The sequence below is a fragment of the Emys orbicularis genome, chromosome 6 (genome assembly GCF_028017835.1).
Source record: "Emys orbicularis isolate rEmyOrb1 chromosome 6, rEmyOrb1.hap1, whole genome shotgun sequence".
Lineage (NCBI taxonomy): Eukaryota > Metazoa > Chordata > Testudines > Emydidae > Emys > Emys orbicularis.
Window position 1 is genome coordinate 88,879,946 of NC_088688.1, and position 13,329 is coordinate 88,893,274.

Genomic DNA, 13,329 nt, shown 5'->3' on the forward strand with positions numbered 1-13,329 from the left:
TGAGAAGACACTATTTAACTAATAACTCTGGTTATTATACTTGGAAAAATAGTGTTTATTTTACTTTGAATAATATAAGAAGGTGTGCTCAAGTGTCATAGTTAAGATAATTGATACTTCCATTATAAATGTTTGTTTTTAAAGATTTATACTTCAGCATAAAAAAATCCCTTTTAAATGGGAGTGTAGCGGGGTGGTTACCCCACTCCTGCCTGAGGGGTTTAAAACAGCCCTGGCAGAGGGCTGGGGCAAAGGGAAAAGCTACTGGGCTGATTGGGGAAGTAGCCACAGCTGGGCCACGCCCCAATCAGGCCCCAGCTGGCCCTATATAAGAGGCCGGGAGCCAGGCACTCAGAGTCTCTTTCTGCCTTCAGAAGGAGAAGGGCCTGGCTGCAGCAAGCTTGAGACAGAGTACCTGAGTGGAGCAGGGCTGGGGAAAGGCTGAGGAGCTGGGGAGCTCCAGCCTGGTAATAGGCCAAGGGGTACTGGGAATTGCAGAGGGCAGCCCAGGGCTAGGCCAAGGCAGCAGGTCCAAACCCTCCTTGCCAGTGATGAGTGGCCTATACTGCAGTCTGCCCCAGGGAGCGGGGGCTAGTTGGTGACTGGCAGTGGCCTAGTGCTGAGGCAAGGTGAGGATAGTAGGCGGGGGTCCCCTGGGAGGGGAGACCTAGCATGTGTGGGTATTGCCAGGGGGCAGCACCCAGAGCAAGGGGTACCGGGGTCCTGGGAGGGACACAGGGGCCAGTGCAGAGGACAAGGCGGATCACCGCCCTGCAGAGGGCGCTCCAGAGGCTGGTGAGCTAATTCCCTGGACGACCAGCAGGAGGCGCCGCAGGGGTGAGTCCGGACCCCTCTACAGGGAGGAAGGTGCTAACTTTTTTAATAATCAGACTTGGCACACTTCTGTAGAAAAAGATAATGGCTTCTCTGTAAATCACAATGAAAGCAATACTGAATTAGGATGAAAGTCCTTTGGATATGGATATTACATCTGATCTCAATGGAAGACCTTGTCTCTTTCCAAAGTTTTTCATGTATTTCCCGTGAGAATACCAGTCTGATAATAGAAAAAAAATCACTTTCTGTTGAGACAAATTGGTTTAACTCATTTGTTGGTTTTGTTTTCTGACAGGGAGTGGTGGGGAAAGGACAGTACTCCATATGCATAGAGGGATCCCAGTGTCTATTGTTTCCTTCCCCCTTTCTTAGTGCTTCTTACTGTTATTCCTGTTTCATTAAAGTCCTGATCGCTCCCCAAAAGTGCACTTTGTAGTTTCTTCACCACCTTGTTCCTAACTTGCCACTGCTCAGTCAAAATATCTGCCCCCCTCCCCCCTCCTCTTTTCTTTAGTCCTAGCACAGGAGAATGAGAACATAGAGAGAAAAGACTATGAAGACTGATAGGTATGGGAGCCTGTAGTCATTTCAGCAGAGAGGAGGAGGAAGAGGACTTTTTAGCACCTGGTGACGGGAAGGAGAGACTGAAACACTGCAACCAGACATACATTAACATAGACGGAAGCTGAAAGCATAACATCCGCTTTGAATATCATGGAGTAGTGAGGCATGATTTAAAATCCAAAATATTTTTAGCATTAAAAAGGTCTAGATATATTGTAGCCACTCTTCTGTATTGATTCAGCTCAGGAATGGTTGAATGGGGGAATCAGTGCAGGTGTAGTGAAATGGGAAGGAGTAAGATTCAGGTGCGCTTGTTTGAAGGCAATCCAATCTCAATGGAACAATAACATTTCATTATGTCTCATAAACTTTTATTGTGATCTCATTAGTGCCATGTAGCATCCCTAGTGCATCCTGGGACAGACTTAAATGAGGAATTACCTTTCCAGTAAAGCAAACTCTTTCAAGCTAGCATATATAGAAATGTTAATGTGAAAAAAATCAGTAAGTGGAAGGAAACAAATAGCTAAAACTAAAATGAACTCACGAACACTGGTGGGGCTGGTGTCCTACTCCCCTTAGTCCTAGGTGGTATGTTTTGCTTTTGTCCTTATGTTTCCTGTCTTTTATGTAATGAACAGTATAATTACAATTAAATATGTTTTTTAATAGCTGCTTATGATGAACTAACAACTTCAATTATGTGGACACCAAAATCTTCATTCTCTGTTTTGACGGTACATTTATATTGGCTCCTCCAAGAGGCAGAGGAAATAAACATGTTGCAAGTAATACAGGAAGAAGCCAAAATCCGTCATTCTTATCAGAATGTTTTATCAATTGAGGTCAGATTACATGGGGGTTTAATTGATTTGTAGCTGCAATATTGAAGTGAGCCTTCAAGGAGCCTTCTGTTCTTTTTCCCACAATGTAAAAAATCTGACTACATTCTACTGAGGGATTTTCTCCATTTCCTTTCATTACAAAAAAGGTCAAAACTTGGCTCGATGCCTTGGCTGCTTAGTTTGCAAGACCAAAGAAAGTAAAGAATTTTCCATTTTGTCCATTTATGTTTGTGTGAGCCACCGTAAGCAAAATGTGCACTGCCCTTCCTTCCCTGTTCTCTGCAGTGCCTCTTAAACTCAAGCTCTTGACGTATTTTTGGGTTTTCTTCCAAGGATTCAGATGTCTGTTAGTGAACAAATCTCATTTAAAAAAAAAAAAAAAATTCCATAAACACAACTTTTACTCTTCTCTGATCCTTTATCTTTTGAAATTGTTCCCTACAGGTAGAAGCTCGAGCAGTGTATGATCGTCTGATGATGCTCTTCAGCTGTACAACCCTCTCCATCACAGATCTGCAGGCTGCAGCTAGCACTAAAACAGATAAAAGGCAACCTTGCACCAAACACCTTGTCAGGCATCTTCTGATTAGTTTTTTGCTCTTTTCTTCTGGTGGACACAAGATTGCCCAAGAGTTTATTTCGCATGTAAGTGTTTCCATGTTTTTCAACAAGCTTTTTTTTTGTATTATTCACATGTTGAAAATTTCTCCTTCTTACGAAAAAGCTGATCACAGAGAATTAAAGAAAATTATGCTAACCTAAATAAGAATTACAGCCAAAATATTCTCCTCCTTGAAGTGCTTCCACAGGGTCCCATTGGAGAAGTCATTACCTAAGCTATGGAGCCACAGAAATGTTTCGAGTAGTAGCTGACAGTACAGGAGTGTATGTAGTTCCCTCACACCTTACATTCTGTAGATTTAGACCATGTCTACACTATCACTTACGTCGGCAAAACTTATGTTGCTCAGGGATGTGAAAAAACACACCCCTGAGTGACATAATTTTTGCTAGCATAAGTGGTAGTGTGCATAGCGCTATGTTGGCTGGAGAGCTTCTCCCACTGACATAGCTGCCACCACTCGTTGTGGGTGGTTTTATTATGTCAACAGGAGAGCTCTCTCCCTTCAGCATAGAGCAGCTACATGAAAGATCTTACAGTGGCGCAGCTGCATCGGTTCAGCTGTGCTGCTGTAACTCTCTAGTGTAGACATAGCCTAAGAGTGTATACACTTTGCCCTCTCAGGCATCAATCACTTCCAGTGACAGATGATGTGGAAAAAGCTGAATGCTTTTTTTGCCTCGGTCTTCACAGACAAGGTCAGCTCCCAGACTGCTGCACTGGGCAACGCAGTATGGGGAGGAGGTGAGCAGCCCTCAGTGGTGAAAGAACAGGTTAAGAACTATTTAGAAAAGCTGGACATGCACAAGTCTATGGGTCCAGATCTAATGCATCCAAGGGTGCTGAGGGAGTTGGCTGATGTGATTGCAGAGCCATTGGCCATTATCTCTGAAAATTCGTGGCGATTGGGGGAGGTCCTGGACGATTGGAAAAAGGCAAATATAGTGCCCATATTAAAGGGAAGAAAGAGAACCTGGAGAACTACAGACCGGTCAGCCTCACTTCAGTCCCCAGCAAAATCATGGAGCAGATCCTCAAGGAATCCATTTTAAAGCACTTGGAGGTGAGGAAGGTGATTAGGAACAATCAACATGGATTCACCAAGGGCAAGTCATGCCTGACCAACCTGATTGCCTTCTATGATGAGATAACTGGCTCTGTGCATATGGGGAAAGCGGTGGATGTGATATATCTTGACTTTAGCAAAGCTTTCGATACGGTCTCCCACAGTATTCTTGCCAGCAAGTTAAAGAAGTATCGATTGGATGAATGGACTATAAGGTGGATAGAAAGCTGTTCAGATTGTCGGGCTCAATGGGTAGTGATCAATGGCTCGAAGTCTACTTGGCAGCGGGTATCAAGCGGAGTGCCCCAGGAGTCGGTCCTGGGGCCGGTTTTGTTCAACATCTTTATTAATGATCTGGATGATGGGATGAATTGCACCCTCAGCAAGTTTGCAGATGACACTAAGCTGGGGGGAGAGGTAGATATGCTGGAGGGTAGTGATAGGGTCCAGAGTGACTGAGACAAATTGGAGGATTGGGCCAAAAGAAATCTGATGAGGTTCAACAAGGACAACTGCAAAGTCCTGCACTTAGGAAGGAAGAATCCCATACAGGCTGGGGACTGACTGGCTAGGCAGCAGTTCTGTAGAAAATGACCTGGGGATTACAGTGGACGAGAACCTGGATATGAGTTAGCAGTGTGCCCTTGTTGCCAAGAAGTGGGAGCATTGCCAGCAGGTCAAGGGAAGTGATTATTCCCCTCTATTCGGCACTGGTTAGGCCACACCTGGAGTATTGTGTCCAGTTTTGGTCCCCCCACTACAGAAGGGATGTGGACAAATTGGAGAGAGTCCAGCGGAGGGCAACGAAAATGATTAGGGGACTGGAGCACATGACTTACGAGGTGAGGCTGAGGGAACTGCGCTTATTTAGTCTGCAGAAGAGAAGAGTGAGGGGGGATTTGATAGCAGCCTTCAACTACCTGAAGGGGGGTTCCAAAGAGGATGGAGCTAGGCTGTTCTCAGTGGTGGCAGATGACAGAACAAGAAGCAATGGTCTCAAGTTGCAGTGGGGGCGGGAGGGGTCTAGGTTGGATATTAGGAAACACTATTTTACTAGGAGGGTGGTGAAGCACTGGAATGGTTTACCTAGGGAGGTGGTGGAATCTCCATCCTTAGAGGTTTTTAAGACCTGGCTTGACAAAGCCCTGGCTGGGATGATTTAGTTGGTGTTGGTCCTGCTTTGAGCAGGGTGTTGGATTAGATGACCTCCTGAGGTCTCTTCCAACGCTAATATTCTATGATTCTGATTCCCACTCCATTTAGCAGCTGGAGTGGTTATGGAACCATCCACTGCCCATTTTCCTGTAAAACAGGTAGCATTAATTAGTGTTAGCACTGAATAGGTGGAGGGAATTGGGGTTTTAGGGAGACCGGAGAGGAGAGGAGGATGAGATAAGATATAATGAGACCCTGAATGAAAGAGTTAGCTATGGGGATGGAAAGAAAAGAATGTGTGCTGAAGATGTTGAGGAGGGAAAAGTGACAGAATCTGGCTGTGACCTGCATGTGGGGGTCAGAAGACAGGGAGTAATCAAAAATATCCCTTCAATTGCAGGCATGAGAGATGGGGTGGGGTAATAGAGGTGTCAATAGCCATAGAGAATGGGGGAAGGAGAGAAGATTTGGGAGAGAAGATAATATGGTTAAGACTCAACTCCTTTGGTGAAATCCTGGCTCCACTGAAGTGAATTGGAGCTTTACTCTTTGAGTAATTGCCCATGTGGGTGCCAGTTCTGGTGTACATGTGCCCCAATGCATGAGAGATCAGATTCTTTTGGCCAGCCGTGTCCCTTGAGTCTGTGTCCTGGATGCCCTTCGGCTCCCCCATCCCGTCCAAAGGCATAAAGGGCAGAGTGGGCCCAACTGTCCTTCAGTTTCTTTTAACCACCTGTGGCTGTGAGATGGAACATTTGGCAGTGTATCTTGCCTACTGTGTGATTTTAAATCCCTTCATATAAACAGTCAGTATATTAGTCTAGGTAGGATAGTTGTTAGTTTTCTGATTATTTTTATACCCAAAGGCTTAAAAAAAGATTTATTAGTGTTAGGACTTCTTCGGTACTGGAAACTAGGCCTCTATGGCTGAAGTGAAGTTCCAGTTCCAGGGTTCAAAACTTGCTCCTTTTTGTGAAGCACTTATTATGCTGAACAATGGACACTTGACATGGCCTTGGGGAAGATCATGTCCTCAATAGAGTTCAGTTTGTCATGCCTTTTTTTAGAAGAACTCAGAAAGTGAGAGAGGTTTTTCTTAAACTCTTCTTCCTGGAGTGTTCAATGAGAGTATCCTCAGATCCGGAGGGAAAAGGCTCTACCAAAACTGAACAGACTTAATTCCTGAGTGTTCCTGTAAACTGTGGCTCAATTTTGAGCTCTTTGGCTCAGTAGACATAGGAGGCAACAACTTCTGAGACCGGCAGAGCAGCTAAATCCTCCTCCAGAGCCTCCTCCAAAGATGTAGGTTACTCACTTCACTGCCTATGAAAGTGAGACATGAGTGACCAGGCGTTAGACTTGTCTTAAGCTCCACTTTGTAATTGGATTAACCGAAACTGCACAAAGGCACACTTAGTGCGAAATAAGCGTGTCCACACAGGGAGTTTGTGTGAAATAGTTATTTCACGTTAAATCACACACTAGTTCTTTTGTGAATTACTTGTGTAGACAAGCCCTTAGAGTTGGTCAACAAAGGCATACAGTTCCAGGCCCTTCCTACCCCTGCCTTCCTACCCCATTCCTCTTTAGGGACCAGTCTCATGAGACATTGTTGAAACAGCAGGTGGACTCCCTTTTGCAATTTAGAGCAATGGAGGAGGTGCCTTTAGAGTTAATGGGGCAAGAGGTTCTACTCCCATTATTTTCTAATCTGAAAAAAGAAAGGGAGTTGATACCCTGTCTTGGACCTTCAATGCTTGGATTACTTCATCCATTGTTTCAAGTTTTCAGGATGATGACTTCGGCCTCCATTATCAAGACTGTTTTGTTGCTCTCAACCTTCAGGATGCTATTTTCACCTGTCCATATATCCAGCTCACAAGAAATACCTTAGATTCCTGGTATGAGAGATTTGCTACCAGTACTGCATCCCACCCATTGGGCTTTCTATAGCACTGAGGGTTTCCACCAAATGTATCTGGCTGTTGTGGCAGCTTACATGATATGGCAAGGTATCCAGGTTTACGTACCTCTATCTTGATGATTGGCTTATCCGAGGGAAATCACCTCACCAGACAACCAGCTCAATCCATGTAATCCAAAGGCTGTTTGCTACTCTAGCCTTCAAAATAATCAGAGAAAAATCTAGTTTTGCTCCAATTCAAAGCATAGAGTTCGTAGGAGCCATGTTAGATTCAAGGTCATTGAAGGCTTATCACCAACCAAAAAATATTTCAAACTTTATTGAATCTTGTCAGCCATCAACAGGCTCATCCAAAGACACAAGCAAGAATGTTTCCCCCTCTTCTGGGTCATATGACTTCCTGGACTTACATGATGTAGTTCCAATGTAAACTAAACTGGGCACTAGATAGACTCTCAGGCATCAAATTGTAGCTGATGACTTCTTACTGCAGGAGAAGGAGACACCAAGGAAGCGGCAATGCAGAGCCATGATACCAAGCTGAGACAACTCCTAAACAGGTGCCAGGAGTGGAATATTAAACTGAATGCAGGCAAGCTGAAGCTGAGGAGAACGGAGGTCCCCTACATCAGACATCTGTTGACTTTTGAGGAAATCTAGCCAGATCCTGGAAAACTGTGAGCCATTGAAGAAATGCTAAGACCAAAGGATTTGAAGGGAATCTAGCAATTTATAGGAATGGCCAACTGTCTTTCCAGATTCTGCACACACCTATCAGAAGCCTGTGAGAGCCTTTGAGACAGTTAAAACCCAGTGATGCAGCGTGAGGATAGTTAGAGACCCAAGAGACCTATTTTTTAAAAAGTAAAGAAATTATAAGTGATGCATCAGTCCTATACTGTGGAGCATCTAGAGCTACAGTCTGATGCCTCAGAAGGAGGCCTAGGAGCAACACTAATGCAATGCCCATCGCTTTTGCTACTTAGAGCCCTGGAAGACACAAAAAGGGGATATGTTCAGATAAAAAAGGAACTACACGCTGTGCTCTATGGAATGGAATGATTCCTTCAGGTTACTTTTTGGCACAAGGTGGACATGCAGTCTGATTATCAGTTATTAGAAAGCATCATGAAGAAGCCACAGCTGAGTGCACCCAAGCAGCTACAATGCATGTTACAGGACCTTCAGCTCTATGACACGAAGTCTGCCCAGGAAAGTCACTACTGGTGGCAGGTAAACTGAGCAATGGGCATACCTTCCAGAGTACAACACACAGAGTGTAGCAACATGCTACAGTACCTTCCCATCTCTCATGGGAGGTTCCAGGCAATCCAACAAAGCACTGACCACAGGCAGTAACACAGTTCATAGTTCAGGGATGGCTAGATTGAAGAGAGCAAGTGCCATAGGAGGTGACCCCCTACTGCTATGAGAGGGATGAGTTGTGTATGCAAGATGAGGCCGAGGCCAAGACAAGGACTTGGAGCCTTAGATACCGGATGGCCTAATGTAGAAGAAACAAGGTTTATGAGCAATACAGAGGACCAAGGACACCACCCAACAGAAAGGAGATAGAAACAGGGTGTGGAACCAAGTCCCCTACCAATGGCCATAGTAGTTAGAAAACCAGCCCACTTGAAGAAATATTATGTCTAAAACGCTGCAACAGACTGGTAAAGACCATCTCTCTAGGGTGGGCTATGTGTTAGCAAGTCAGCAAATGCTTGCACAAATGATATAACAACAACAAATGTTTAAAAGGAAAAATGTAGCAACCTACCTAGAACTGAGAGGGAGGAGCACAGGTTGCAGGTGGGAAGAATTTGGAGGACACACCAGAAAGCCAGTCTGTCTGCCTATGGCTGGAATGCAAGCTGGAGTTGCAGAACCTGTGTAAATAGTTCTGTTGATAAAGACCCAATTTCGTTTTAGAAACTTGGAGTCCTCTTATGAAACAAAGACCTTTCAGGAACACCCTAAGGACGAGGCTATCACTTTTCAAAGACTATAGTATTTAACTAGATAAGTCCTGCTACAAGTTAGCCAGGTTAGCTCCACCTGTGCGCATTACAGGCCACTCCAGCTGTGCTCAAGCAGCCTTTTACTTCCTTAAGAGGCATCCCTGTTACATCCCTTTTGTAAAAGGAAATCATGCCTCACCAGTATATTAGAATTCTTTGAGGGAGTCAGCAAAAGTGATCCAGTTGATCCAGTGTACTTGGACTTTCAGAAAGCCTTTGACTAGGTCCCACACCAAAGGCTCTTAAGCAAAGTAAACAGTTATGGGATAAGCGGGAAGGGTCCCCTCATGGTTAAGTAAGTGGTTAAAAGATAAGAAACAAAGCCTAGGAATAAATGGTCAGTTTTCACAGCAGAGAGAGATAAATAGTAGGGTCCCCCAAAGGCCTATATTGGGACTTGTGTTGTTCAACATATTCATAAATGACCTGGAAAAGGGAGTGAACAGGGAGGTGCCAAAATTTCCATATGATCAAAATTAATCAATATAGTTAAGTCCAAAACTGACTGTGAAGAGTTACAAAGGGATCTCATTAAATTGGGTAAGTGGGCAACAAAATGGCAGATGAAATTCAATGTGGATAAATACAAAGTAATGCACGTTGGAAAACACAATCCCAACTATACATACAAAATGATGGGGGTCTAAATAAGCTGTTATCACTCAAGAAAGAGATTTTGGAGTCATCGTGGATAGTTCTTTGAAAAATATCTACTCAATTTTCAGTGTCAGTCAAAAAACTAACAGGATGTTAGGAGCCGTTAGGAAAAAGATAGCTAATAAGATAGAATATATCGTAAAGCTACAATATAAATCCACGGTACACCAGACCTTGAATACTGCTTGTAGTTCTGGTTGCCCCATTTCAAAAAAGATATATTAGAATTGGCAAAAGTACAGAGAAAGGCAACAAAAATGATTAGGGGTCTGGAACAGCTTCCATATGAGGAGAGATTATAAAGACTAGACTGTTCATCTTAGAAAAGAGATGACTAAGTAGGGATATGATAGAGGTCTATAAAATCATGACTGATGTGGCAAAAGTGAATAAGGAAATGTTAAGGAAGTTCACATGACACAAGAACCAGAGGTCACCCAATAAAATTAATAGACAGCAGATTTAAAACCAACACAACACACAGTCAACCCGGGGAACTCATTGTGGAACTCATGTTGCGAAGGCCTAAAGTATAACTGTGTTCAAAAAAGAATTAGATAAATTCAAGGAGGATAGCTCCATCAATGGCAATTAGAAAAGATGGTTAGGGACACAACCCCATGTTCTGGGTGTCCCTAACTCTCTGGCTGCCAGAAGCTGGGACTAGATGGCAGAAAATGGATTACTTGAAAATTGCCTGTTCTGTTCATTCCCTCTGAAATATCTGGCACTGGTCACTGTTGGAAGACAGGACTCTGGGCTAGGTGCACCATTAGTCTGACCCAGTAACGACCCTTCTTATGTTCTTAGAAATTTGCAGGACACTACGTGGTGATCTGTCCACATGTTCTCCCAAGACTATTTCTTAGTTGAGACTTGCATATTGGATGCTTGCTTTGGTAGAGCTGTCCTGTAATCCTCATTAAAATAGGACTCCTACCATCCACCTCCAAGCCAGGGGGTACTAGTCACAGTAGTGGGATCCATGTGGACAAATAATTGAAGAAGAAAGAACAGTTACTTATTCCAATTCAAATGGTGCTGCAGTGTCTTTCTTACCTTACAGAGGTAAGACAGACACTGTAGCACCATTTTGAATTGGAATGTTTCACTTTTGGGCATTCATTTTTTTTGGGGGAGGGGGGGGGACAAAAATATCAGTATATTCTGCGGAAAACAAGTTACTTATCTTAAATTAACTGTGGTTCATTGAGACGTATTTCCCACAACCCACTCTCCTTCCCTGTTTGTATCGAGTCCTATAGCTCTGGAATTCTCTATTGGCAAAGGAACTGAGGGACAATTGGACCCACTCTGGCCTTTATGCCCTTGGATGGAGGAGGCATATGAGAATATCCAGGGCATGAGCATGGCCTCAGTGGATACGGTGGTCAAAATAATCTGATTGTTGCGCACATGGGGAATGTGTGCCCCAGCACAAGGATCCATTCTGAGATCTGCGTTTATATAATCCTACACTTGCAGAAGAATGGACAAGATGATCTCATTCAATAAATCCTTCCCATTATTAACGAATCTCTTTCTAAGTTAGTGTGGAACACAGCTATAATATTCCATATTTAAATACTCCAACTCTTAAGTCCTGTGATTAAATAATACTCATTTCAGCAAGGAGTGCTGGACACAGTTCTCTATGGAGCCCAGTGGTAGGCTAAAAGTTTTGCTAGATTGTAATATAAGGTTATCTTTGTACTGGGGACTGAATACACCTTAACAGCATCTTGAGTCCATGTTAACCCAGCAACAAGGGACTTATCTTCAGTCCTGATTTTTGATTCTCATATTGTACAGCAATAGACTACCAAGAAAACCCAATATTCTTTAATTTTTTTATTCTGTTACGTACTGTTGTTTGCTGGGAACTGTTAAATAATTGTCATGTTCCACCCCAGAAGTGACTGCATTTCATTGATGGATGAACCAATTTGCAGACATATTATATACTGTGAAGTGCTTTGGGATCCTTTTAAGATTAATTTGCTACATAAATGTTAGATTATTATTATATTGTTATTTAGCTACTACATATGTTACATATATTTATAGGTCATGTTTTACAATAAGAATCCAAACCCTCTGATGCAAGCAGGTCAGAACTTCACATCATTGTTTTGCTTTAGCACTTTGTCTGGAAATTCTTCCTCTCGGTGTCAAAGTACTGTACTTCTTTTATCTTTTATAAGGCCTGTAACACATGAGAAAAATATTTTTGCAGTGAGTGGAACTGGAACATTATTGTTGATTATTCCTTCTAGCTGCTGTTAGTTGGAATAAACAAATATAACATTACTTTCTTTAAGGAGTGCTAGGATATGTTAGAAAACTTGGGTGTTTTATAGAAAATGACTTTGATTATTCCTTAACATTAAAATGTTGTATTTTAAAGTTGTTTGGCAGCATACATAACTTTTCATTTGGGTCTATTTATTTTCTAAGTCTTATGTGCTGCCTGCCCTTTATAGATCAGTGAAGCCCTTTAACAGCTAGGCTGCAGCACCTTATTCTGCTATAACAACCCTTTATTGAAAGATGGAAGACAAGATCCTTGGTCCTGTTAAACCAGTAGCACAAAGAGAATTTAAAATTGCCTTAAGGCAACAGCTTAGAATTCCCCTAGTGCAAGGGAGTCCTGAGCTAGCATAGGGGAGGCTATGCCAGTCCCTCCTACATTTCCCCCCTCCTGGCATAGGGGGCTTTCCAGGGTGGGCTGAGGACATATGAGAGGCATGAGTTGGAACCAGAGTGGGATGCAGAGTGCGGAGCAGCCCTCAGGGATCAGCAGGCCAGAGAGGTGGAATAAAACTCCTCCCCAGTGCACTCAGTGCTCTTCTGTTACACTTTGAGATCTAGTCCTGAGATTTCATTAACCTTTTCTTTCTTTCTTTCTTTTTCTTTTTCTCAGAAGGGAATTTATTTTCATGCTTTATGGAATTTAGTTGCTTTTCAGATGATACCTATGACTAAATGGGAGGGGAGGTGGGGGGGGGGGAGCTAGAAGAAAACAACATGTAGTACACAGCTAGAAATTATTGCACTTGGAGTAATATATCTAAATTAGATTATTTCCTCTCTTCCTCCATTCTGTTTTTCCTTCAGGTGATACTGGCAAGCAATACAACCAATGAAGTTTTTGGCCTTCTTATACGTACTGCCTACAGGTTTAACCAACTTGGATTAAAAAACCAAAGGGCTGTGAAGCTGGTGAATGAACTTCTTCAAGAACTAAGGTTTATGGATTAGTTTTGTATTGTTGTCCAGATCAACCCAGAGACTAGACCAGCTGATCAGATTTTTTCTACGGTAAAGTGTGAAAGGGAACTCAGTTTTTTTTTTTTTTTATTTTCCCCCTTCCCCATGTATGAAAATGTTTGGAAATGTCATTCTGTTAGAATATAGCAGTAATCTTTAAAGATGGTTGAAAATGTTGTTCGTAATGTTTTATTTTACAAGGGACTTGTGTCATCTAAACGCTGTTTATTCACAGCCTCGTTGCTGACATTATGTCCTAGTTGTGGTCTAGATTTTCTGTAAATTCTTAGTCCAGGAAGTGCAGCTGTTAGGGGTGGAAACAAAAGCTATAATAATAGGAAGAGGCCTTTCCTTCTGTAAAATAATTA

At 42.8% G+C, this 13,329-nt stretch overlaps 1 protein-coding gene across 1 annotated transcript in view; it reads left to right on the forward strand.

Annotated features, from left to right (window-relative positions):
- FANCC (FA complementation group C) overlaps positions 1 to 12,952 on the forward strand; it is a 105,211-nt gene extending 92,259 nt beyond the window's left edge. The window contains exons 13-14 of the mRNA XM_065406349.1: positions 2,691 to 2,891; positions 12,809 to 12,952. Of these exons, the coding sequence (XP_065262421.1) occupies positions 2,691 to 2,891; positions 12,809 to 12,952 (345 nt within the window). The remainder of the gene's footprint in view (positions 1 to 2,690; positions 2,892 to 12,808) is intronic.
- The last annotated feature ends 377 nt before the right edge of the window (positions 12,953 to 13,329 follow it).